The sequence below is a fragment of the Helianthus annuus genome, chromosome 5 (assembly GCF_002127325.2).
Source record: "Helianthus annuus cultivar XRQ/B chromosome 5, HanXRQr2.0-SUNRISE, whole genome shotgun sequence".
Taxonomy (NCBI): Eukaryota; Viridiplantae; Streptophyta; class Magnoliopsida; order Asterales; family Asteraceae; genus Helianthus; species Helianthus annuus.
The window spans coordinates 171,730,646-171,756,728 of NC_035437.2; the positions used below are offsets into that span (position 1 = coordinate 171,730,646).

The 26,083-nt window shown below is 36.6% G+C and overlaps 2 protein-coding genes across 2 annotated transcripts; both read left to right on the forward strand.

Annotated features, from left to right (window-relative positions):
• The first annotated feature begins 3,614 nt into the window (after positions 1 to 3,614).
• Positions 3,615 to 13,698, forward strand: LOC110942119. The gene is made up of 6 exons (XM_022183840.2): positions 3,615 to 3,881; positions 5,982 to 6,327; positions 9,859 to 9,943; positions 10,025 to 10,111; positions 12,096 to 12,347; positions 13,424 to 13,698. The coding sequence occupies exons 1-6, from the start codon at positions 3,721 to 3,723 to the stop codon at positions 13,498 to 13,500; spliced, it is 1,008 nt and encodes a 335-aa protein (XP_022039532.1). The 5' UTR covers positions 3,615 to 3,720; the 3' UTR covers positions 13,501 to 13,698.
• A 1,245-nt stretch (positions 13,699 to 14,943) lies between these two features.
• On the forward strand, positions 14,944 to 25,054 carry LOC110942118 (cysteine synthase 2). The gene is made up of 6 exons (XM_022183838.2): positions 14,944 to 15,285; positions 15,385 to 15,459; positions 18,679 to 18,822; positions 19,395 to 19,778; positions 22,113 to 22,348; positions 24,516 to 25,054. Exons 1-6 carry the CDS (start codon positions 15,061 to 15,063, stop codon positions 24,736 to 24,738), a joined length of 1,287 nt encoding a protein of 428 aa, XP_022039530.1. The 5' UTR covers positions 14,944 to 15,060; the 3' UTR covers positions 24,739 to 25,054.
• The last annotated feature ends 1,029 nt before the right edge of the window (positions 25,055 to 26,083 follow it).

Consider the following 26,083-nt stretch of genomic DNA (forward strand, 5'->3'; position numbering starts at 1 on the left):
TGATTTTTAGGTTTTACGCGGCCCGCGTAAACCTTAATAAGATCTTACGCGGCCCGCGAGGGCCACCTACTCTACAACTAGGGCTACCGTGTCACATGTAGGCCCGCCACGTGTCTGACACATGGCCTGAACGCTTATCTGGTCATTTGCTGTTCTGTCGCGGCCCGCGTAGCCTTACCCTATGGCCTACGCGGCCCGCGTGAAAACCAAATTTCTTAATTTCTTGGTTTTTCATGAACATTAGGGTTTCAGAGGTTCGGGATACTACTTACGGGCCGTTTTGGGACATTTTTATAGGTCCTTACAACATAACTACTCTAACAGCGCGAAACCATGTTCACATGTCCACATCATCCAACGTAGTGTAGTAAAACCCCACCAGACCGATCACGCTGAAAAAGAATTTAGTACGTGAAACACCACTCTTGCTTGTTACTTTCACCAACCTATAAACAACAAATGTATGTTATGGTGATAAAACATAATACAAAGTATGGATATTTGAGGCATGAAGCTTGGTAAACAAGCCTTGATCAAGAATTTACAACTTTATAGCTTATTAAGCACACATGGAGAAAACATATACGTAGAACAATGTTATGTATCATGTTTTTCGTATCGATTCAAAATTATGAGTCACTTGTCAAAAATGGTGTTACATAATATTGTTAACTTATGATAAACTGAGAACACAATTGATTACGACACCAAACAGAAAAGGGTGTGGTACACGACTAGTTTTATTTCTCTAATGCATAATGCAACTCCTCTAAAACAACCCACACATGTTACAAAACAAAATGGAAATGTGCCCATTAGTTCAAATCACCTAAACACGTTTCATGTTCGAATTTGGTGGCTCGAAGTCGCTCAACCATCGACAACCAGACATCAACAACTTATTAAAAGGTGAGAGCACAATCTGCACCCCATCATAGCTTCAACATTTACGACACCCGAGAAAATGGGGTCTTTGTCCAACTTTGTGCTTCTACACAAAAGCTTCACTTGCATTTTGTAGACGTAACCGTAAAATACTTCATGTACTATGTCAAAAACAAAATTTTACCTTCAAAATGGGTCAAGATAAGCTCCAATTGTTTCAAGATTCAAGAACAATGACTTTACACTTAAAAAAAAAAATCATTAAATAACCAATATTTTCTTTTAAAACTTAATTAAAATAAACAATAACGACTAGATTAATTATTAAAAACCTTTAAAGATTTACCCTTTTAGCATTTCCACTCCACACACGGATTGTCAGTCTCTTATCATGATTGGCCCATGAAAATCAAGAACATATATTGGGAAGGGTTTATTTCCTCTTTGATGATGATATTTTGATACTTGATATTCACCTACAAAGTTCAGTTTTGGTCGATTGTGATTGCGAGTGTACTTGAGTCTTCTATGTATATGTTTGTTTGGGTTATCACCTTTAAAGAATATTTGTATTCACTTAACGCCATGTATCTCATTGGTCCGCGACTAGTTGATTATAATAAAGGTTTGAGCAACTATAATCATCGTTCAGTTTTGTTTTACTTCAACTCCTATACACTCACGTGTTTTTTTAACGTTCAACAAAACCCAGCCATCAAGGTACACTCATAGGCAAAAGGTCACCCACACCCACGATTACAGACAATGCCGGTGACCTTACCCATCACTAATTCCAGAGAAAACTCACCGCCTGAAGACCCACTGTGGTAAAACCCCTTAGTCGCGCAAATATTTTGTCACAGACGAAACTCCAACCGGCGACCTCCCCTAGAGAAAGTCACCGGGTATCGCTAGAGCACAATCCCTTTGCAATAAACTTTTGCATTTTATAAATGGCATTTGAATTTTTTTTTCTCTTCATGTTTCTATAAACGGAAAACACACCAATAATTAAAAAACCTTAGGTTAGCATACATGCTTACACATGCACATGGTTATCGTGATCAAACTTATCTTCCATGTGCTATTTCTGGTGGCATCTAATTCATGATGGTTAGCGGTTACACGACTTTTATGATACATATGTGAAGGGGTATGGTCCCAGATTTCGCGTCAGCATCGACTGCGAATGACCATTACCCTTATCAAAACCCCCACTAGCTAACAACCTATCTGTGTCCGTGCGGGAACGCGCCGACACAGTGGTTGAATCCAATCTGCCCAATGAGGGAGGAAGACTTACCTGGAAAATGAGAACGGTATAGTGATGCGGCTGGCACCGCATCTGGTGTATGAAAACGGAAGCGTTCACAGCGAGGCGGCCTAGCACCGCATCCAGTGAACACTTCTATCAATACAAGGGAGCTGGATAACAGCAACAGTCACCACGGACGACGATGCGGCTTCGCACCGCATCTCGCGTATTTCTTGATCAAAGAGTGAGCCGCCGGAACGTCTACAGTTACCGCAAACAGCGATGCGGCCCGCACCGCATCCTGTGCGCTCAGCAAGTGGGACTGACACCACAGAGCAAGTAGCACCAATGGCAGCCGCCTGTCAGGCCTACGTAAGCGACAGACTGACGTGGCGTCACCTCCACAGCCGACATGCCTGACACACCTGCAAAGGTGCAGCATGCCGTCAGTCTATCCATCCACCTCCTCCTTCACTCCTCGACTATAAATACCAACCCCAAACCAGGTTTGAGGTATCTCTTCACAACTCTCTCACTACTACTATCATACTTTGCTTCCGAAGCAGACTACTGATTCTCACGCCAGAGAGTGGTAACAAGGAGCACCCCCCACCCCATCCTCCTTGTTACGAGTCACGGTTTGTTTCCTTGTGCAGGAGATCAACCGATAGGCGATCCAGCCAGCGATGCTCGAGAGGAAGGGATTAACCCTTCTTGACGAGACTAGTGTGTTAACCCTGCCCGGTTAACCATCGTTTCATCAATATGGTTACACAACTTTCATGATACATATAAGAAGCCATGACTTATAATATAGACGTACTACTGGGTTAGTGTTCAGTTAGCTTGAAAGTGTCAGAGAAAAATAAGTTGAAAGTTGAGAGTAATATAATACAAATCAAAAATTTGAAGTGATATCGATAAAAGTTGGGGTTATTTAAATCAAATATTCATTATTTTTTAATTTAAAAAACAATAAAACTTCTACCGTTTTATAATTCCTATGTTTTCTTTATTAATTTTTCTAAGTTACCAACTTAGATCAATGAAGTCAACTAACTCTAGAGTTAACTTGTGTTTTGCTCTATGTGATTTTGTTATTTTAACGGTTTTGTCCCAATCATTTAAAAACAGTCATTTTCTTCCTTGATGTTTCGATCTTGTCGCCGGTTTGCTCCCCGGCTTCAACTCCATCCATATTGTATGTTAACTGAAAGGATATTTTTAAAATTTCAAGTTAACATACAAGATCCAAGTACCCTTACGTTATACTTGAAATTACCAAAATACCCTTCAAGTTAACATACAACATGGATGGAGTTAGAGCTAGAGAGCAACTGATGACAAGATCGAATCATTAAGGAGGAAAATGACCGTTTTTTAAATGATTGAGCCAAAACCGTTAAAATGACCAAACCACATAGAGTAAATCGGAAGTTAACTTCAACTCTAAACTAATTTGTTCGTCATTACTAAACTCAAAGAGCCATCTTCTACTTGTTCCATTCAACAAGTTTATACACTTAAAAGCTTCGTAGAACTCAAAATCCTTCAATTCATCGTTAATCTCAACAACAACAATGGCGGGAATAGCTTTACTTATGGATCTACTGAAAAAAAATCCCAGCGTCAACGGCCAAACCCTACATTCCACCGGCTTATACTCCGCCACTCTTGCTGCCTCCTCCGCCGCTGCTTACGTCACCTCCGCCACCCCTTTTGCCTCTAGGGCTTTATTCGGGTATACCCTTTTGTTATTATCGCAATTAAGATCTAAAGTTTTGATCTTTTTTTGTTATTGTTGTCGTTTGTTAGTATTGTAGAATACCTAATTTTGACTCCCTTTAGATGTTTGATTGTATTTGATTTGTAAAGATTTAGGGGCTGTTTGGGATTGGTGTTATAAACAGGTTATTGTTATAAGATAGACCTAGAGTAATTTGTTTGAAGAAAAAAAAAGCAATTTTTAAGTGTTTATTGGGTATAAATTAATTCACCTAAATATTTGTTCATACACTCAGAAGTGCTTACCTGGTTATAGAAAGTGCGATAAGCAAGTACGTTGTTGTTCGGTTAAGAATTCCCAAACAAATAAAGAAACAAACGTGCCCCGTATAATCTCACTCATAGTAAAGCTATTGGTAGCATAGTTGTTAATGCCGTATATCGACAAACAGCGATAAGGTACCTATATGCTAGTATGCTACATAGCGAATAGCGATAAATAGCGACACTAGATTTTTTTTAATATATGTGTATTATATCAAAATACCTTGGTATATACGCTATTTTACATGTATATTGAAAAAAAACCTAAAATCTAGCTATTTTATAGCTATATTTAATTGCTATTTATAGTAAAAAAAATTATATTAAAGGCCGCTAACTATCGCTACAGATCATATAGCGAGCATGGACCTATACGCCACGGTATTCGCTATAGCGACTGTAGGGATCGCTATTGACAACTATGATTGGTAGGGTCTCAGAACTAGAAGGGTGAGATGACTGGATGAGGGCAAATCTTTTCTTTAGCCGGGAGTCTCACTGGAAGCAACCTCTCTATTCCTACGGGGTAGGGGTAAGGCTGTCTACATCTTACCCTTCTCAGACCCTACCTTAGCTTTGCTATTGGTAGGATTTGTTGAGTATGATGATGATGATGATGATGCTCATGATCCCAGGGGACAGAGAGGCTGCTCCCAAGGGGACGTTTGGTTCGTGGAATGTTTCTAAAGGACTTTGAATGTTTAAAAGGAATTGGAATTTGTAGGATTTGGAATAAATTCCGTCCAAAATTAAAAAGATGTTTCGTTAGTAAATTTATAAATAGAATTAGAAGATGTTAAAAACATAAAATTATAAAGTGACCTTTTACCCTTTTAATTACTGGAAATTGATAGAAAAAGATTGCAACAATTTGTGGTAGTGGATTTGATGAAATTAATTTGCATACCGGAAGTAAGTTTAATTGATTTCATTGAATTCGAAAGTAAAAGAAATTCAACTGATTTTTTAGTAATTCAATAATGGAATTAATATGCAGGTTCCAAAATGGATAGAAATTTTGATACTTGGAAGTTGGAAATAATTTTTAATATAAGGGTATTTTGGTAATGTGTATGTATTCCATTGGAAAGTTAACATTCCATCACCTGAGTGGAGGAATGTTAATATCCATTGATTGAGGGAATTAATTGAAATGAATTTCCAATTCCTTTTTTTTTGAGTTAAATGTCATTTTAGTCCCTGTGGTTTGAGCCATTTTGCCAGTTTAATCCAAAGGTTTCATTTTTCGCGTGTGGGTCCAAAAAGGTTTCACCATTGCCATTTTAGTCCACTGGGTTAACTTCATCCATTATTTCTGTCAACTAGAAGGGCAATTCGGTCATTTTATATGGCCGAATTGCCCTTTTAGTTAACAGAATTACATATAAAATGACCGAATTGCCCTTCTAGTTAACAGAAAAAAGGGATAAAGTTAACCCAGTGGACTAAAATGACAACGATGAAACCTTTTTGGACCCACATGCGAAAAATGAAACCTTTGGACTAAACTGGCAAAATGACCCGAACCACAAGGACTAAAGTGACATTTAACTCTTTTTTCTTTATAAAGCAAAAAAGTTTTTGGAAGGAATTAATTGTAAATGCCAATTCCTAAGAATTCCATGAACCAAATGACCCCTTAGAGTCGGAGACCCCGGCTCTAGAAACCTTAATTTTACGAGTACAATACAAGTCGGTTTAATTGTGTAATTTTTATAATGGAAGGTAAGAACTATCCCATTTTTTTTCTTTAAATTCTGAATTTTTAATGATTCATCTTATCAATGAACAGTTTTGGTGGAAAAAGATTTGCATATTGCGACGCTGGCGCTACCCCGCCTCTTTTGACTGAAGATTACCTTTCTAGTTTAAGGACTGCATCTGAAACAATCTTTAGGCACGATACGCTGAACTACAGGACAAAAGAATATTACATTGAGCTAAAGCCGTTGTTTTCCGCTTTCCAGCCGAAATCCTTTGCGTTAACATCGTTGAGGTCTTTCTTATTGTTTTATTTGCCCATTTTGGTACCGAAAGTAGAAGACGACGATAATGATTTCTTACCGGATTCTTCTGATGACCATCATGTTGACTTGGTTGTACCTTTCAAGCGATCAGTAAAGCAAATTCTTCGTGAAGTAAGTATTGAATTGTTTCTACTTTCTACATGTTAAACGTTAACACATTAGCGCTTTTTAAAGTCAGACTAAGATTAAAGAGAACTTGTTACCATGGGCGAAGCTTTTAAGGGGCGGGAGGGGACAGCCGACCCCCCAGACTTTTCGCTCAGTAGTGGAGAGTATGTAGTTTTCGTATAGAAATTTTTGGGTATATACGTTTTCGACCCCCCGGTTTTATAGAATTTTTTAGATCTGGTGACTTCCGCCCCCCGGTCGGAAATCTCAAGCTTCGCCACTGTTGTTACCAGTCAGACTAAGATTAAAGAGAACTTGTTACCATGGGCGAAGCTTTTAAGGGGCGGGAGGGGACAGCCGACCCCCCGAACTTTTCGCTCAGTAGTGGAGAGTATGTAGTTTTCGTATAGAAATTTTTGGGTATATACGTTTTCGACCCCCCGGTTTTATAGAATTTTTTAGGTCTGGTGACTTCCGCCCCCCGGTCGGAAATCTCAAGCTTCGCCACTGTTGTTACCATTAAGTGATATATAGCATTAAGTAATGTTACTTTGATATAACCATTTATTCTGACATCGTGATTGACAACTATTTTTTTTTTTTTAATTCTTATTATTGACACATGATAAGTATGGCTTATACTCTTTTACCAAGTTGAAGTTTATACCTGAATGTCGGACTTGACACATAATTCAGTGAGATCATGAGTGTTAAATTATTGAGTTAATTACTGTTTTCGTCCCTGTGGTTTGTCAAAAATCACTATTTCAGTCCATTAGTTTAAAAAATGCGATTTTAGTCCCTGTAGTTTCACTTTCGTAACCATTTCAGTCCACCTCGTAACCATTTAAGTCCCTGTACTTAACAGAATAATGGATTGAAATGGTTACGAAAGTGAAACCACAGGGACTGAAATGGTTACGAAAGTGAAACAGCAGGGACTGAAATCGCAATTTTTAAACTAATGGACTGAAATGGTGATTTTTGACAAACCACAGGGACGAAAACAGTAATTAACTCTAAATTATTGGTTAAACGTATTACCAATATTTTTTATGATTTCTTTTTTTTTTCGGGATCGAGATCGTACTTAGAAGAAATATGTTACATTACATTACTTTTGGACAACTATATTTAGACAACCCAAAAAAGAAAATCGTTGTGTTTTCTGGATTGGAATATAATATCTGTTTAACCCATTATATTTGGTTCCGGGTTTTTAATTGTTATAAAATTTGAAATTTCATATATGTTCATCAAAGTTCCACAACTTTATATTACCCGTTCAAAGCACTATAAATACCATAATTATTATTTTCATGATAAATAATAGAGTAAATTACGTTTTTGGCCCCTGTGGTTATATCACTTTTACTATATTAGCCCAAAATAAAAAAATTTAACATATCTGCCCTCATGGTCTCTGTAACTAACCATTTTGGCCCCTAAGTCTAGAGATCATGGGGGCCAAAATGGTTAGTTATAGAGATCATAGGGGCCAAAATGGTTAGTTATAGAGATCATAGGGTCCAAAATGGTTAGTTATAGAGACCATGGGGGCAGATATGTTAGAATTTTTTATTTTGGGCTAATATAGTAAAAGTGATATAACCACAGGGGCCAAAAACGTAATTTACTCTAAATAATATAGGAAAATTGGTATTTAATAAACCAACCTTTGCCCAGTTGGTAAATAATAATCCAACGTACAGAATTGGTATATAATAATCCTACCTATCAACATGTTGGCACTCAATGGACCTCCGTTAGTTTTTTTTTAACTGAAGTTAGTTTTTAAGTTTTATTTATTACACAAACAGTCCCTGTAGTTGTAATTTACTAGTTTTAACTATGAGTTAATAGCCAAAATGGTCCCTGAGGTTAATAGCCACAGCACCGCCACCACCACCACCACCGCACCGCCACCGCCACAGCACCGCCACCACCACCACCACCACCACCATCGCCACAGCACCTCCACCACCGTAACCATCGCCACAGCACCACCACCACCACAGCACCGCCACCCGTCAGGACTAGCACCACCGTCGCCGGCCGCCAGAAAATACAGTCGCCGCCGTCTCCACTGCTCCGTTTCTCTGTCTCCTCACCGACACTCTCTCTCCTCGCCGTTCTCTCTTCTTCTACGATCTATCACCGGAAAAGCAGGGAACCGGGGTGTGGTTGTGGCTGTCGTCGAAGATACAGAGTGAGAGAAAGAAGTTGAGGGTGAGGCAGGAGGTGAGAGGGGAGGCTGCCGGAGTCTTGAAACACCACCATAGTCGCTCAAATCGGCAAACTAACCTTAGAAACATGCTCGGGAGGTGGTGGTGGTGGTGGCGGTGATGTGGTGGTGGTGGTGCTGTGGCGATGGTTGCGGTGGTGGTGGTGGTGGTGCTGTGGCGGTGGTGGTGGTGCGGTGGTGGTGGTGGTGGTGCTGTGGCGGTGGTGGTGGTGGCAGTGCTGTGGCTATTAACCTCAGGGACCATTTTGGCTATTAATTCATAGTTAAAACTAGTAAATTACAACTACAGGGACTGTTTGTGTAATAAATAAAACTTAAAAACTAACTTCAGTTAAAAAAAACTAACGGAGGTCCATTGAGTGCCAACATGTTGATAGGTAGGATTATTATATACCAATTCTCTGTACGTTGGATTATTATTTACCAACTGGGCAAAGGTTGGTTTATTAAATACCAATTTTCCAAATAATATAAAATCGGTTACTTAAAACAGTCTAGTTTACTGAATAAACGAATAGGAAGACATTAATGTTGTGATATGTGAATCAGTTCAACGGAGAATGTTTTCTTTGTCTATTAACGAAACAGACTATTGTAAGGAAAATATTTTATTGAAAAAGAATGTTATAAGCACCTGCCTTATTTTATTTGCTATGAAATGGGCAGATTTGATATTTTTCGTGTACTGAATGAGTGAAAGGATAATCACGGCTTTGTGAAATTTAAAAGTTTTGAACTTTTGGAAGGATATATATGTAATTGCTTTTTTAATCGTTTTCAAATGGTTAGCATTAGGATGATACATAGTTGTTAAAAGCCATCGCCTGTTGCGCCTAGGTCCATTTTTCAGGCGAGACGAGTCAGTTGCGCTTTAAGTCGAAGAAATTGCGCTTTAATTCTCCAGGTGATGGTTTAGGCGCACATTCCGGCGAGATCCCTAGATTCCGGAGAGTTTCCGGCCAAATTCTCTAAATTCCGACAAGATTCTAGCCAGATTTTATCTTTTATCTAAGGAAAAATACTTTTCTACACTAATACACTAATATTTTAAAGCTTTTTTTACTAAATAGATGATATAATATAATAGATTTTGGTTATTTTATTTAAAGAATAGTATTCTTTTTCTAATACATAATATATTTTAATTATTTTTTTCATTATGCGCTTTATTTTTCTCAGGCCCTCGCTTTTTTTGCGCTTTGCACCTAGGCCGCAGGCAAGACCTATACGCCTTGAGTGCGCCTAGCGCCTTTAATAACTATGGGATGATATTTTCTTTTTCATTTCAGACTAGTATGGTTACTACTAGACGTGTTCTAGAACGACTTGCCGTTCACCGTTTTTCACAGCGTGCTGCATGGAAGCTTCTTAAAGGTACCTACCTTATCCGTACTGCCACGTGCTAATTTCATTAATATAATAGACGAATAAGTTTTTTCTTATTGTTAATGCTAGATGTCCCAAAGTCTGCCATGCGCAAAGCTAGCAGGGGAATGCCGATTCATACTTACTTCTTTTGTGTCAGCAGAACAACGTTTAGAGGTCAGTTATGTACTGTGTTTTCACTGGTTTCATGCTTTGAACAATGTAATTTCTAGAGTAAACTTCCGTTTTCCTCCCTGTGGTTTAGTCACTTTAACGGTTTTGCCCCAAACCTTTAAAAATAGCCATTTTACTCCCTGATGTTTTGGTTTTGTTGCCAGTTTGCTCCCTGCAGGGAGCAAGATGGAAACACAAACAATTTGGATGGAGTTAGAGGCGGGGAGCAAACTGGCAAAAAACCGAAACATCAGGGAGCAAAATGGCTATTTTTAAAGGTTTGGAGCAAAACCGTTAAAGTGACCAAACCACAGGGAGCAAAACGGAAGTTTACTCTAATTTCTATAAAAAGTAGAGTTAACTTCTATTTTGCTCCCTATGATTTGGTCATTTTAACGGTTTTGCCCCAATAGTTTAAAAATAGCCATTTTCCTCCCTGATTTTTCTAACTTATCTGTCATTTTTCTCCCCGCCTCTAACTCCATCCAAAAAATCCATTAACCAGAAGGGTTTTTTGGTAATTTTATAGATAAAAGCAAGGGTATGCAAGTCTTTTCACCTAAATAAACCTATAAACTTGTTTATTTACATGTATATAAGTAATTCTTTTCTGATCCCCATCTTTCCAACCACTCTTTCTACCGGCCACCACCATCCACAACCATCCACCACCACCTGCAACTACCACCTGCCGACCACGACTACCGCGACTTTTAACTAAACGTTTTAATTGAGTTAGAGTCAGGGAGTAAACTATCGAAATACCCCTACTTTTAATTGAACGTTTTAACTGAGTTAGAGTCAGGGAGTAAACAATCGAAATACCCCTACTTTTAATTGAACGTTTTAACTGAGTTAGAGCCAGGGAGCAAACTGGCGACAAACTCGAAAGATCAGGGAGGAAAATGACTATTTTTAAACTATTGGAGCAAAACCGTTAAAATGACCAAACCACAGGGAGCAAATCGAAAGTTAACTCTAAAAAGTATAATAATCTGATCATACTTGTATATAGTATTTCATTTAATTTGAAAATTAAATATTGCTAAGTGTGATAATAAAATATATCATTCTAGTATATTTTTTGTGTTTATTTATGCGTTTTGGCAATGTTAATGATTGTGTGCAATGTCGCTATAAATATGGCGTTAGAAATGTTTTTTGCTCGATAAAGTTTATAGGATTTACATATATTGCTGGCTTTGTTATCTGTTTTCTCTCGGTACGTATTGTGTTCATATAGCCATCAGTGTGGTTGCTTTTTTGTACTTATTTATAACAATGGGGTTTTTATATTTTTTTGATAAGTTAGTTAATACATTCTAATCGTAATGAACAAATTAACTTTCTTTGGATATATTATGCATCTAAAGAGAGACTATTTAATCCTTTTAAGACTTAGGGGCCTGTTTGTTTACCTCTTAATGAGGCTCTTAATGGTTCAGACCTTTTACTGGTTCGGCACTTAATGGTTCAGACTGTTTGTTTCACGAGCAGATGTCTGAATGGTTCAAACATTTGCCTCTGAATGGTTAAGCATTATACAGAGTCTGAATGGTTAAGACCTCTAATCTGAATTGGTCAGACATTTACATTTGCCTCTGAACGGTTAAACATTATACAAGCTCTTAATGATTCAGACCTCTTACTGGTTCAGCACTTAATGGTCCAGACCTCTTACTGGTTCATCACTTAACCATTCAGATGTTGCCAAACAGCCCCTTATACGTCGTATGGCAAACAAATTGTTTCGGTTTGCAAAATGTGAAATGAACACGAATATCACAAGGCAAACGCCAGGAAATGGAAACGATCGTTACATTTTTTTTCTCAATTAATAATCAAACTTCAAAATAATAAGGCTTATCATAGAAACTAACTTACACTTAATTGCTGATTTTAGCAACCAGGAAACATTTTTATTACCAATTGTAGCAACGAATTTTACCTATTTAAGGCATTTTTCTTACTGTTTTTATTTGAGCAGGTCACTTTTTAGGAGTTGCAGCATCATGGCTTGTTCAAGTTGGGGTTGAATGTTACCGTTTTGCTCGTGACGTTTTCAAATCTAACCAAGAGGAAGCTGTTGACGTTGACTTTGACCAATCGGAACGAGTCAAAGTTCTCGGGAAAAAGGTGTATGGTGTTACGGTTAGGTGCGGTGCATCACTAGTGTTTGCGTCCATAGGAGCCGGGATCGGTGCAACCCTTTTCCGCCCATCATCTGGCCAATCAGTTGGTAAGCGCTACATTTTTTATGCTTGTCTGATTAGTCTCGTCTTAGATAATCACATCATACCAACTGCAACAAAACTGATTACGTTTTTTTAACCTAATTTGAGAGGTTTTTATTCATTTTAGAGTAAATTGTCATTTTCGTCTCTGAGGTTTGGCCACTTTTGCGACTTTTATCCAAAGGTTTGTTTTTCGACATCTGGGTCCTCGTGGTTTCAAAATTTTTGCCATTTTCGTCCCTGAGATTTGGCAATTTACTACGACTTTTGTCCCTCGAAGTATGGCCCTCAGGGACGAAAATGACAAGATTTTGAAACCACGAGGACCCAAATGCGGTAAAACAAACCTTTAGATAAAATTGCAAAAGTGGCCAAACCGCAAGGACGAAAATGGCAATTTACTCTTCATTTTATTAACAATATTTCTATTTAAAAAAAACTTCATTTTTTTTGGTAATAAATTTATCATTTTAGTTATCACCTTAGAGCAAAATAAACTTACCTTTTACAAACCTAATTTAAAGTGTGTTTTTTTAATCATTTTACAAACCTTTTTTGCGTGTTTTTATAGTTTTTGTACGAGTTAATTACTGTTTTCGTCCCTATGGTTTGACAAAAATCACTATTTCAGTTCATTAGTTTAAAAATTGCGATTTCAGTCCCTATGGTTTCACTTTCGTAACCATTTCAGTCCCTGTGGTTTCACTTTCGTAACTATTTCAATCCATTTATTCTGTTAAGTACAGGGACTGAAATGATTACGAAAGTGAAACCATAGGGACTAAAATCGCAATTTTTTAACTAATGGACTGAAATAGTGATTTTTGACAAACCACAGGGACGAAATCATTAAGTAACTCTTTTTTTACTCTTTAGAATTTGGGAAATATTTAAAATCTGAATATTTAATTGTTACATCTTTAAACATTAGCATCCCATCAGAACACATTTTTATATAGTTATTTAATCGAAAGAGATGATTGTTTGATTTTAATTATTTAGCGTCACGCAGTTCTTTAAAAACATATACATCAAACACTCTTATATTCATGAGTTTTGACATCGTTACATTGTTTTACAGGGTGTCTACTTGGTGACATGGCTGGGCCAATCATCGTGTCGTTTTGCTTTTCCAACGTAGGGCATTTGGAACTTTAGAGCGATCGCTTTGGTTCTGTGGTTAACGTTGTCAAATTGTTTACAACAAAGGTTGTAATTGTAATGAATACCGTTGAACGATAGGAATCTGCATTGGTGGTTACGTTTTTTAGCATAATTATGCTCCAGCAACCGTTGTAACAAATTTTTTTTTCCTGAAGGCGTAACCTTCGAAATAAAAATATGCATTTTGATATTTATCTTACTAGAAACAAATGTGTGCTTACTTTCTAGACCTCCCAAGCTGTTTATCTTAACCGGAATAAGTGCAAGTCTTGATCCGAACACATACCTTAACGTTTTATACATCTCGAACACCAAAGCACGTGTGCCTGTTGCTCCAGGCGACAGCGGCTATAAGTATAACACATCAGAAAAGGTGATGCACATTGGTTTAACAACCGGTTTTCAGTGGCGGACCCAGAAATTATTTGCTAGGGGTGCGGATGAGGTGTTCAACCATATTTTCAAGGGGTGCGGTCGGGTTTTTTTTTCCTAAAATATACACTAATTTTTTTAAAGGGGTGCGGCCGCCCACCCTGACCAAAGGGTAGGTCCGCCCCTGCCGGTTTTTGCCCCAGGGAGCCGCATCGCCTTTGTGAACAACTCTATATTTACACGTTGCGTATTTCCATTTTGTTTAAATTGATTCTTTAGAGGCTTGTACAGTGAGTTATTAACATATTGTGCAAACTACCAGTACACTTTAAATTGATTTTTTTATAAATTCGAGTTATTTTATTTCGACACCGCCGCATCGCGTTACAAAATATACTAGGTATAATCTATTGAGCCTTTTGAGAACCGTCACTCATTTCCACCAAATCCCAATTGCACCATACCTCCATATTGCGATTATGTGTTAGTGTCCCAACAACATATGGAGCAGATTGAGGACCGTTGTTGACGGATGGAGAATTAGTTGTTTTGGAATTCTTGGATGCCATAGTATCAAATGAATCAAGAGGTTATTGAGTAGAAAAAGAATCAAGAAGAAGATGAAGATGGTGTGATAATCAAATGAATTATGTACACTATATATACTATCAGGAATCGATTCCAACGGTAACAAATGCATTAAATGGTTGGTTGCAAACAACTAGGAATCGATTCCAACGGTAACAAATGCATTAAATGGTTGGTTGCAAACGGCTAGGAATCGATTCCAACGGCTAGGAATCGATTCCAACTGTAAAAAAAAACAATTAAATGGCAGAATTTAATGCAACGGGTTGGATTTGGTACGGAGGAACCGATTCCGGGTAGGAACCGGGTGCCAATCGAATTTTTTTATAAAATGTGAAACCGGGTAAGAACCTACCGGTTTTCTGAACCCGAAACCGGTTCTTCAATAAAACGGGTAGGAACTGGAACCGGTTATTATGCCCGTCTCTAATCTATAATAGTATAAATGGGCTCTTAATTCTGAAAGACTTGATGGGCTGAGCCTCAAGCTATAGACATTACTGTTTGGGCCTAGTCTTCTTCTAGTCAGTAAATTAAACCGGTGGTCAAAGAACTCAACTCCGCCGTGCCGTCAGAACCTCCGACCACCGTGAGATGGCGGCACCGGCGAAACTGATTGCAATCATAGCATCTCTCTCCCTATCCCTATACTCTCTATACCTGTTAACCAACAGACGCCGAGCTATATCTCACTCGAAACACAAAACCCTAATAACAACTCACAACAACAACAAACCGAAGAGAAATGGAATTGTTGGCGCCATTGGCAACACTCCTCTTATTCGAATCAATAGCCTCTCAGATGCCACTGGCTGTGAAGTAATTGTTATATATTATTATTTTTTTAATTTTAATTGAATTTATATGTATATTAATATGTGAAGTAATGCTTTGTTTAATGTTATTATTATTAATCAGATTCTTGCGAAAGCGGAGTTTTTGAATCCTGGAGGAAGTGTTAAAGATAGAGTTGCTGTTAAAATCATTGAAGAGGTAAATTTAGTATTTTGCTTTTATAATTTTGTTATAAAATTGTGTTCTTTAGTATAGTGGATGATATACTTATAATTAGGGCTGCAAACGAACCAAACGTTCAGCGAACAGTTCGTGAACCGTTCGGCGGGAAGTTCGTTTGTGTTCGATCGTTTATTAAACAGACGAACGCAAACAAGAAATTTCGTTCGTTTAGTTAAATGAACAAACATGAACCGGGCTCATGTTCGTTCGTTTTTGTTCATGAACGTTCGGTAACGTGTTCGTTTGTGTTCGATAGTTCATTAGTGTTTTTAGTTTTTATATTTATTTAAATACTTCAAAATTCTGACAAATGAAATATCTAATAAGTGTCAGTGTATTATATATTCTGTTCATGAACGATTGTTTGCGTTCGTTTTTTTCCATTTGTGTTCATGAACATTAGTTTGTGCTCATTTGTGTTTGTCAACGTTCGTTGCCTAAAATTAACAAACAAACACAAACGAACACGAAAAAGTTCTTTTCCTTAGCAGACGAACACAAACATAAAATCTCGTTCGATAAGTGTTCGTGAACGCTTCGCGAACACATATATTTTTTTAACAAACGAACACGAACAAGGTCTTGTTCGTGTTCGTTTGGTTCGTTTGCAGCCCTACTTATGATTGGTTTTTCTGAACTTTTTTTTAATGAAATGCTATATTACCTATGTTGTCAACGCACATAGACGCACTCAACACGCATAGGCCTAGTCTGGAGCCTAGGCGCTAGACGCTTAAAAAGCGAAGGGCTTTTTAGCGTTTTGAAGTTAGGTGCATAGTAAAAGATACCATCTTTAGGGTGAAGGGGGCACCTGGGGTTTGGTACTAAATGGATCACCGTCATAAACAAAGTGGGATGGGATTTTGGTTTATGAACCCAATTTTGGTTCAAAGAGTGGGAAGTCGGGGAAATGAGGTGGCACTCCGTCGTTGGTTTAAAGAAAGGGACGTTCTAAATTTTGGTTCATGAACCCGATTTTGGAGTGCCCTTTATGATTTTGGTTCTTTTGGATCATTTGATTCAAAATGAGGTGGCACTCCCTCATTGGTAGGTTGCTTTTGGTTCACATGGAGTCCCCCTTTCACCCTTAGACCATGTGTAGTGGAAGGGGAAGATAATGCCCCCACCCTGGGGCGTTTTGCGCCATGTGGCGGTCCAGTCAGCAAAGGGGCATTATGGGGCATTATGTTAAAAGGGGTGTAGTGGGGATGTGGGTTATGGGGCATTATGTTAAAAGGGGGTATAAATATAATTAAATAAAAAAAAACCTTCAAACACGCGGGCGGGGGTGGGGGCGGTGGCGTTTTTTGGCGTGTTTGGGGGGAGAAGACGCCCACTACGGGTGGTCTTAGGGGTTTTAGGCATGTTTTAGGCTTGTTTAGGGTTAGTTTAGGCTGTTTTAGACTTTTAGGTTGATTCCGGGCTTATTTAGAGGTTCCAGACGATTTTTGGTCGGTATTGGACTTAACTTGCGCCTAGTCGCCTGAAAGAGTGCCTTTCAGGGCACAACGGGTATGGTGCACTGTGCTTTTCCGCCTTGAGCGCTTTTGACAACATATTTTTATGCACATATACACAAGATAACGAGGTTATAATGGTAGGATTTACGATATACCCATGAGTTGTTCCACATGGCTTATATAGGTGCTAAGCTGTGGGCCAATTGTTTTAACAAGTTCTACTGTGGTTAACATAGATTCCAGCTAGTATTTGTGTCTAAATGGCACATGTAAACAAATTGATCATCACATGGACTCATCGGTTTCTGAAAGTTAATAAGATGACCTTAACTTGTAATGCTGCTGCTTGTGCTTATTACCTATATTGACAAAAACAAAGTGCGGGAATAGTGATGGCTTATTACCGGTGGAGAAGGGCGGCAAAAATAAGTTGGGGGAATAGTGTTAGGCAGTTTGCCTGGCACTTCTCCATTGGTCCAAACAATTTACGATTTTATCCTCAATTTAAAATTACGGTTTCGTTCTGAGTTTAAAATTATGTTTTTGCCACCAGTTCAAAATAAAATTTTGTTTTTGCCCCTAGCTTAAAATCACGATTTTGTCCTGAATTCAAAAATATGATTTTGTCCCCATTTAAAAAATTACGGTTTTGCCCTAAGTTCAAATTTACGTTTTTGTCTCCGGTTCAAAATAAAATTATGCTTTTGTCCCAGCTCAAAACTATGATTTTGCCATCAGTTCAGAATTTTGATTTTGCCCCCAGTCCAAAATAAAATTGTGGTTTTGCCCCCAACTTAAAATTACGAATTTTCCCTCAGTTTAAAATTATGATTTTGGCCCCATTTCAAAAATTACAATTTTGCCCCTGTTAAAATTGTAGTCTTGCCATCGTTTTAGATTTTTTTTTTTCAAAACTATAGTAGTGTTTTGTTTTACTTGGTTGACTCAATGTAACTTTTTGTGTCAAACCGCTGTCTAACACTCGCTCATTGGTCATGACAAATTACTATTTTGCCCCCAACTCAAAAATACAGGTTTTCCATCGTTTTAGTTATTTTTAGCAAAACTATGTAAGTGTTTTAGTGTAATTGGTTGACCCGATGTATTTTTTATTGAGTTCATGTTATAAGTATTATGTACAAATAACCAAAATACATGTGCACATGTTATGAAACCAAGAAATATTCGGTTTAGCGCCCCGCAATGCGGGCGTGGCATAACAGTATAACACTAGTTTGGCTACATTTAGGAACCACTAAATTATATAGAGCTAATTACTGTTTTTGTCCCTGTGGTTTGTCAAAAATCACTATTTCAGTCCATTAGTTTAAAAATTGCGATTTCAGTCCCTGTGGTTTCACTTTCGTAACCATTTCAGTCCCTGTGGTTTCACTTTCGTAACCATTTCAATCCATTTATTCTATTAGTACAGGGACTAAAATGGTTACGAGGTGGACTGAAATGGTTACAAAAGTGAAACCACAGGGACTGAAATCGCAATTTTTAATTTAATGGACTGAAATACTAATTTTTGACAAACCACAAGGACGAAAACAGTAATCAACTCAATTATATATCTGTGATATGAAGTTAACGGAGTATGAGCATATGTTGGCCCATATGTGAAGTTGAGTAATAGTATACATGGGTTTGATTTAATACACATCATGAGACCTTTATGTTGATGGATTTTTTTATTATTCTTACGCATTAGCCTTTTGTTAAACTTTCATAGGCCTTGGAATCCGGACAACTGTTAAAAGGCGGTGTAGTTACAGAGGGTAGCGCTGGGAGCACAGCAATAAGTCTTGCAACAGTTGCTCCTGCGTATGGATGCAAGTGTCACGTGGTTATCCCAGATGATGCTGCAATTGAAAAGGTATGGATGGTTAAAAATTTGTAAACTATAAGCTTCATTATTGTTATAGTTTAGAGTAAATGCCATTTTCGTCCCTGAGGTTTGGCCAGTTTTGCGACCTTCGTCCAAAGGTTTGTTTTTCCGCATTTGGATCATTTAGTTTGAAATCCTGTTATTTTCATCCGGCTCGTTAACTCCATTCATCTTTCTCCATTAAGTCAGGGGTATTTCCGACTTTTTGCTAACTTAAAGGGCAATTCAATCTTTTTCACTTTATGTAAAAAGACTGAATACTCTGAAAAAGACCAAATTGCCTTTTAAGTTAACAAAATGGCGAAAATACCGCTGACTTTACGGAGAAAAATGGATGGAGTTAACGAGCCGGATGAAAATGGCAAGATTTAAACCTTTTGGATCCGGATGCGGAAAAACAAACCTTTGGACGAAAGTCGCAAAATTGGCCAAACCTCAGGGACGAAAATGGCATTTTACTATATAATTTATCTCTGCAGTTGTATCTGTCTAATTATCATTTTATTCATTTCCTATATAGTAACTTGTTTTTCACTATTTTTTATAATATATATTTTCAGTCTGAAATATTAGAGGCCCTTGGAGCAACAGTTGAAAGGGTTAGGCCGGTTTCAATAACTCACAAAGATCATTTTGTCAATATTGCAAGACGAAGGGCGTTAGAAGCAAATAAACTAGCACTGCAGGACATAAATCAAACAGACACAAAAAATGTTACGAATACAAATGGATATTCGTCAGATAAAGGACAACAAGGTGCGATAGTCTCTAGTGAGCATAAAGGTGGATTTTTTGCGGATCAATTTGAGAATTTGGCAAACTACAGAGCTCATTATGAAGGGACTGGACCTGAGATATGGGAGCAGACAGGTGGCAAATTGCATGCGTTTATTGCCGCTGCAGGTACAGGTGGCACTGTCGCAGGTGTTTCTCGTTTTCTAAAGGTCAGCCACAACGTATCAGTGCCTTTTTTAGTTTTAATAGAAGTAACTATATGGGAAGGTTGTTAAACGGGATTGGGTTGAAATCGGTCACTTTGTAGTTCATAGCTTGTTGGGTTGGCCCACTACTACTAGATTTTTATCTAATTTTTGATAAATAAAGAATCCGTTAATTATTATTACAAAAACGGTGTTATTTAGGGGTGCGAATGGTTCGGTTTTTGGTTATTGAAAACCGTTCGGTTTCGGTTGTTTCGGTTTCGTTTTTTTGGTTTTAGCAACAGTTCAGTTTTTGATTTTTGGAACAAAATTACGTATAATTAAAATAAAAAGTATAATTCATAATTCAAGAATCTTTCTTAGATGTTTACGTTTAAGTTATTATGTTTAACCTTTTCAATTAATATTGTTTACATAAACTTAACCTTCTAATCTATTTTTATGTTTCTCCAAAGTTTTTATTAAGACATTTTAGGAGGTTGTATGCATTAAAAATTAGACTTTAAGCAACTTTTAACAGTTGTATTTATTTGACCCGTTCACCCTTGTCGTTTAGCTCACTAATTTCCTACTTATACATTTAGAAGCTGGGGGAATAGTGCCAGGCAGCTGCCTGGCACTCCCCCATTGGACCAACCTTTTTTAAATTTAATTTTATTTCCAGTTTAAAATTACGCTTTCGTCCTTCGTTTAAAAACACGTTCTTCCCCCAGCTCAAAATAAAATTATAATTTTGCCTCTAGCTCAAAATTACGCTTTTGCCCTCGGTTCAAAAACTCATTTTTAATTTTGTTCTCAGTTTAAAATTACGGTTTCGCCCTTCGTTTAAAAATACGGTTTTGCCCCCGGTTCAAAATAAAATTTTGGTTTTCCCTCTACCTTAAAATTACAATTCTACCCTCAGCTCAAAGTTACGTTTTTGCCCACAGTTCAAAATAAAATTATGATCCCCCCCAAGCTCAAAATTATGATTTCGCCTCTAACTTAAAATATAATTACGATTTTGCCCTCTATACAGACATACATGTTATGAGAGAGAAATATTCGGTTTATTGCCCCGCACTCCCCCATTGGACCAACACGTTTTTTATTTTATATCCATTTTAAAATTATGTTTTTGTCCTTAACTCAAAATAAAATTTACATTTTTGTCCCCATCTCAAAATTACGATCTTGCCTTTAATTCAAAATTACGACTTTGCCTGGCACTCCCCCATTGGACCAACCAGTTTATTATTTTATATCCATTCTAAAATAACGTTTTTGCCCCCTCTTTAAAATTACGATTTTGCTCCTAGCGCAAAATAAAATTACGATTTTGTTCCCAACTCAAAATTACGATTTTTCCCTCCATTCAAAATAAAATTGTGGTTTTGCCCTCAACTCAAAATCACCTTTTCGCCACCAGTTCAAAATAAAATTCTGTTTTTTTTAGTTGGTTGACTCGATTTAATTGTTTTTCGTGTCAATGAGCTGCCTAACACTCGCTCATTATTCGGCCATCGCCCCGCAACGCGGGCGGGGCTATAACTAGTATATATTAAAGGACATCATAAGCTACAGTATACAAAGGAACCTTACTTTCTACTTTTATTACCAAAATACCATTATATATTCAAGGATGATAATTATGTGCACAAGGGTAAAAATGTCATAATAATTTGTTTCATATTGTATTTTAAATTATATATAAATAGTTCTTTTCAAGTTTCAACTTTTTTATTATAAGTTTCAACTTTTTTGTTATAATAATATATTATTTTGGCTTTCTTTTCTCATACAAAATGAGAGGCTACAAATGTATTTATCTTTAATATTATTAATATTTTTTTTTGGTTTTATCCAATTTATTCAAATGTGAAAATTTGTTAAACTCTTATAAGTTGTTTTCTTTATATTCATATTTAGTTTAAAAAATTAATCTAACCAAAGCGCTAGGTTTAAATGCTAGGTTTTAAAGTTTTAGTTAACTAAATAACTCTTAAGGTTTTTTAATAACTTTTATTAATTATACATACATTTTATTAATAGTAGACGTGGACATAATTCCTTATTTTTATCTACGTTTAAATTTTTACTTCCTTTATTTTTAAATTTATTTTTGTGTTCCTTAACATTTATTTGGACAACACATAATTTTATCGTAACCATATGTTGTTTTTATCTACGTTTCGATGTTTAAAACCCTACCCGCCGCAACGCGCGCTTAGAACCTACTAGTTTTTATTAATTAAATTGTTTAAGATAAAGCACAACCCACTTCCATAAACGGGTTGAAATTACTACCCCTCTGATTTTGTAATAACTACTAATGTTACTTTTTTATTCTTCTAAAAGGAAAAAGACCCGGGGATAAAGTGTTTTCTTGTGGACCCGCCTGGTTCCGGTTTGTTTAACAAGGTTACAAGGGGAGTGATGTACACAAAAGAAGAGGCTGAAGGAAAGAGATTAAAGAATCCATTTGATACTATAACCGAAGGAATTGGGATTAATAGATTAACGGAAAATTTTAAAATGGCTCAACTTGATGGAGCTTTTAAAGGCACTGATATTGAAGCTGTCGAAATGTCTCGGTACGCAATCAATCCTTATCTCCCAAGAATATATATATATATATATATATATATATATATATATATATATATATATATATATAGGACAAAGATCCGTTAGGAACCACCCTTTATTGCGAGAACCGCGAGAACCAGTGTGAACACAAACAGTAATAGCTAAAAAAATCTAAAAAACACCCAAAAATTTTTTTTTTTATTTTTTTACTATTTTTTATATAAAAATCGCTACTTTTAGTATCCAAAAAAAAAAAAAAAATTTTTTTTTAAATTTTTTTTTTAAAAAAAAAAAAATTTTTTTTTTTTGGCTACAAAAAGTAGCGATTTGAACATAAAAAATAGTAAAAAAATAAAAAAAAAAATTTAGATTTTTTTTTGATTTTTTTAGATTTTTTAGGTTTTTTTGGGGTTTAGTTTTTAGCATTTTAGCTTGGGGGTGGGGGGGTGGGGGGGGGGGTTAGGTTTTTTTTAGGTTTTTTGAGGGTTTTAGTTTTTAGCATTTAGCTTGGGGGGGGGGGGGGGGGTTAGGTTTTTTGGGGGGGGGGGGGGGTTAGGTTTTTGGGGGGGGGGGGGGGGGGTTAGGTTTTTTTGGGGGGGTGGGGGGTGGGGGGTTTAGGTTTTTGGGGGGTGGGGGGGGGTGGGGGTTAGGTTTTTTTTAGGTTTTTTGAGGGTTTTAGTTTTTAGCATTTAGCTTGGGGGGGGGGGGGGTTAGGTTTTTTGGGGGGGGGTGGGGGTTAGGTTTTTTTTAGGGTTTTTTTAGGTTTTTTTTAGCTATTTTAGCTTGTGTTCACATTGGTTCTCGCGGTTCTCGCAATAAAGGTGGTTCTCGCATGAACCTTACCCTATATATATATATATATATATATATATATATATATATATATATATATATATATATATATATATATATATATAGGACAAAGATCCGTTAGGAACCACCCTTTATTGCGAGAACCGCGAGAACCAATGTGAACACAACCAAAAATGCCTAAAAATAGCTAAAAAAACACACAAAATTTTTTTTTTAATATTTTTTATATTTTTTTTTTGCTACTAAAAGTAGCGATTTTAACATAAAAAATTTTTTAGATTTTTTTTTTATTTTTTTAGGTTTTTTGGGGTTTAGTTTTTAGCATTTTAGCTTTGGGGGGGGGTTTAGGTTTTTTTTGGGGGGTTTTAGTTTTTAGCATTTAGCTTGTTGGGGGGGGGGGGGGGTAGGTTTTTTAAGGTTTTTTTAGCTATTTTAGGTTGTGTTCACATTGGTTCTTGCGGTTCTCGCAATAAAGGTGGTTCTCGCATGAACCTTACCCTATATATATATATAGAGAGAGAGAGAGAGAGAGAGAGGAAGGTTAACATACTTCACGGCTTATCATACTTCACGTAGGAGACAATGGTAACCGTTGGATCAGGGGTATAATCACGCATGGAACATATAATCACGCATGGGACCACATAATCACGCATGGGATCCAAAATCACGCACGTTATTTTGGTCAAAAAAATAATTACGCATGTTATATATTTCGTGAAGTACGTTAATGTACGTTAAGGCGTGAAGTACATTATACTTTCTCTCTCTCTCTCTCTCTATATATATGTATATTATAGGTAATCATGTCATGTAACATTTAATATTTATGCTTTATGCCTGTATTAGATTGTAGTAGAGGTGACAATTTCCACCCGTTTACTTTAATGGACCGATTAGGTTGTTTCATCTCAGATGGGTAATTTTAACCCGTACTGAAACGACCCGTTTACTTAAGAAAGAGCAAAAATAAGTTTCCGAGTCAACCCGTCTTGGCAAATTTAACCCATACTGAAACTATCTATCTAACCTATATCGTCACACGACCCACCAATCTTGCCACTAGAGGTGGCGCTTTCAACCCATTTATCCATAAACGGGTCAGTTTGGGTTATAGTTGTCTCCAACGGGTCAAACAAGCCAAATCTCAACAAACATTGACTGAGAATAAAAAACGGGCCAATTATCAAACATTGAGTACAATTGAAATATGTTACATTTTGAGGGGTAATCACACTAATATAAACTTACAGTCTCCTAAATTGTTTTTATGTAAAAAATGATAAATTATTTTAATTTAAAAAACCCTCCCATTTTGCAATATTTAACTATAGTCAATATTTAACTTTCATTGATCAGATTCCTGTTGAAGAATGATGGGCTTTTTATTGGAAGTTCTTCTGCAATGAACTGTGTTGGAGCAGTGAGACTAGCGAGATTATTGGGCCCGGGTCATACTGTTGTAACAATTTTGTGTGATAGTGGGATGAGGCATTTAAGCAAGTTCTGTAATCCCGAGTACCTTTCTCAACATGGTTTAACACCTTCGGCTAAAGCGTTAGAATTCCTTGATTGTAGATGATATCATTTTTCATATGCGTGACGTTTTGTATCGTGCACGGGGCAGTATTGAGTTTCAAACATTTGTCCGCGATGATTGGATCGACAGTTTTTTTACAAGGGAATGCACTCCTACTTAGATGGTTACATATATTGTTTGTTATTTATGAGGTTTCTTTAAGTATTCTATTTTTGACATTAAGGTCACTTGTGGGCATGTATATTGAAACGGTTTTATAGGTCATTTAAGTATGTGCTAGGTTCTCAAATGTGATCAAAAACATGTAAGATTCTTAGATGCTGCTTTTTGGTAGATACATAAATTGCTTTTTTTTTTATTGTTCTGTTAGCGAAGTAGGGACATATATATTCGGTATTTTCGTCATAGGTACCGGTACTTTTTCGGTAAACATTCGATTGGTACCGAATTTGATATGTTTTATTTTCATATGGTGGTATTATGGTTTCTTTTTATCTTTTTAGCCTATTCGGTATTGATTTAGTCTATTTGGTACTCGTATCTTTTTAAGCCTATTTGGTACATGTACGGGTACCAAGATCAACAGAGTCCTCGAAAAAAAATAGTGCTAAAGGGGGTACCGAAATGAAATACCGGTACCGATATGTGTACCCGCATGATACCGTACCAATATATTCGATACCAACTTTTATTCAAATTTGGTACCGGTATTTTTAGTAAGGGTACGTGTAATTTACCGATCCCATTCCTACCGAGTATCACCGTATTAGGTGGGAGTTGGCTACAAAGTTCATTTTTTTAACAAAGTGTAGGAAGTGTTCTTGTGGTGACATGTGGCATCTAGTGAATTTTAATAAAATGACATAAATGTAATTAAATAATTAAGTTATTTTTGGAAAATATTTTATAAAACAATAAAAGGAGATTTTTAAGGAAACTCTATCTTTTATCAATTCAAAAGTATAAGTTACATACTTACGAATCACGCATCATTCGATGACTCTTCACGAATTTTTTTGTTTGTTTCAATTGAATTCTATGGATAAAAAATGTCTAAAGTCTAATTCTTCACAAATTTTGGACGTTTTGTTTTACCAGTTATAAAATCATTTACAATGTGTTATAGCTTACATTTTTGCATTTAAACAAATCCTGCATGAAACATTTCTTGATAATGTGTTTTACCGGTTACAGTCCTTCATGAGCAATTTTTTGACGATGTGTTTTATCATATGTTTATTCACAATGTGTTATAGCAGTTTATGTTTTAAGAACGAAATGCATTTGTGTAGTTATTGAAGTTGTGTTTTCTCAGGTATCGGTTTCATTATGTGGTGTTATACAAGTTATGATTCATGAATGACATGTCTTTGTATTTTCTTGACGT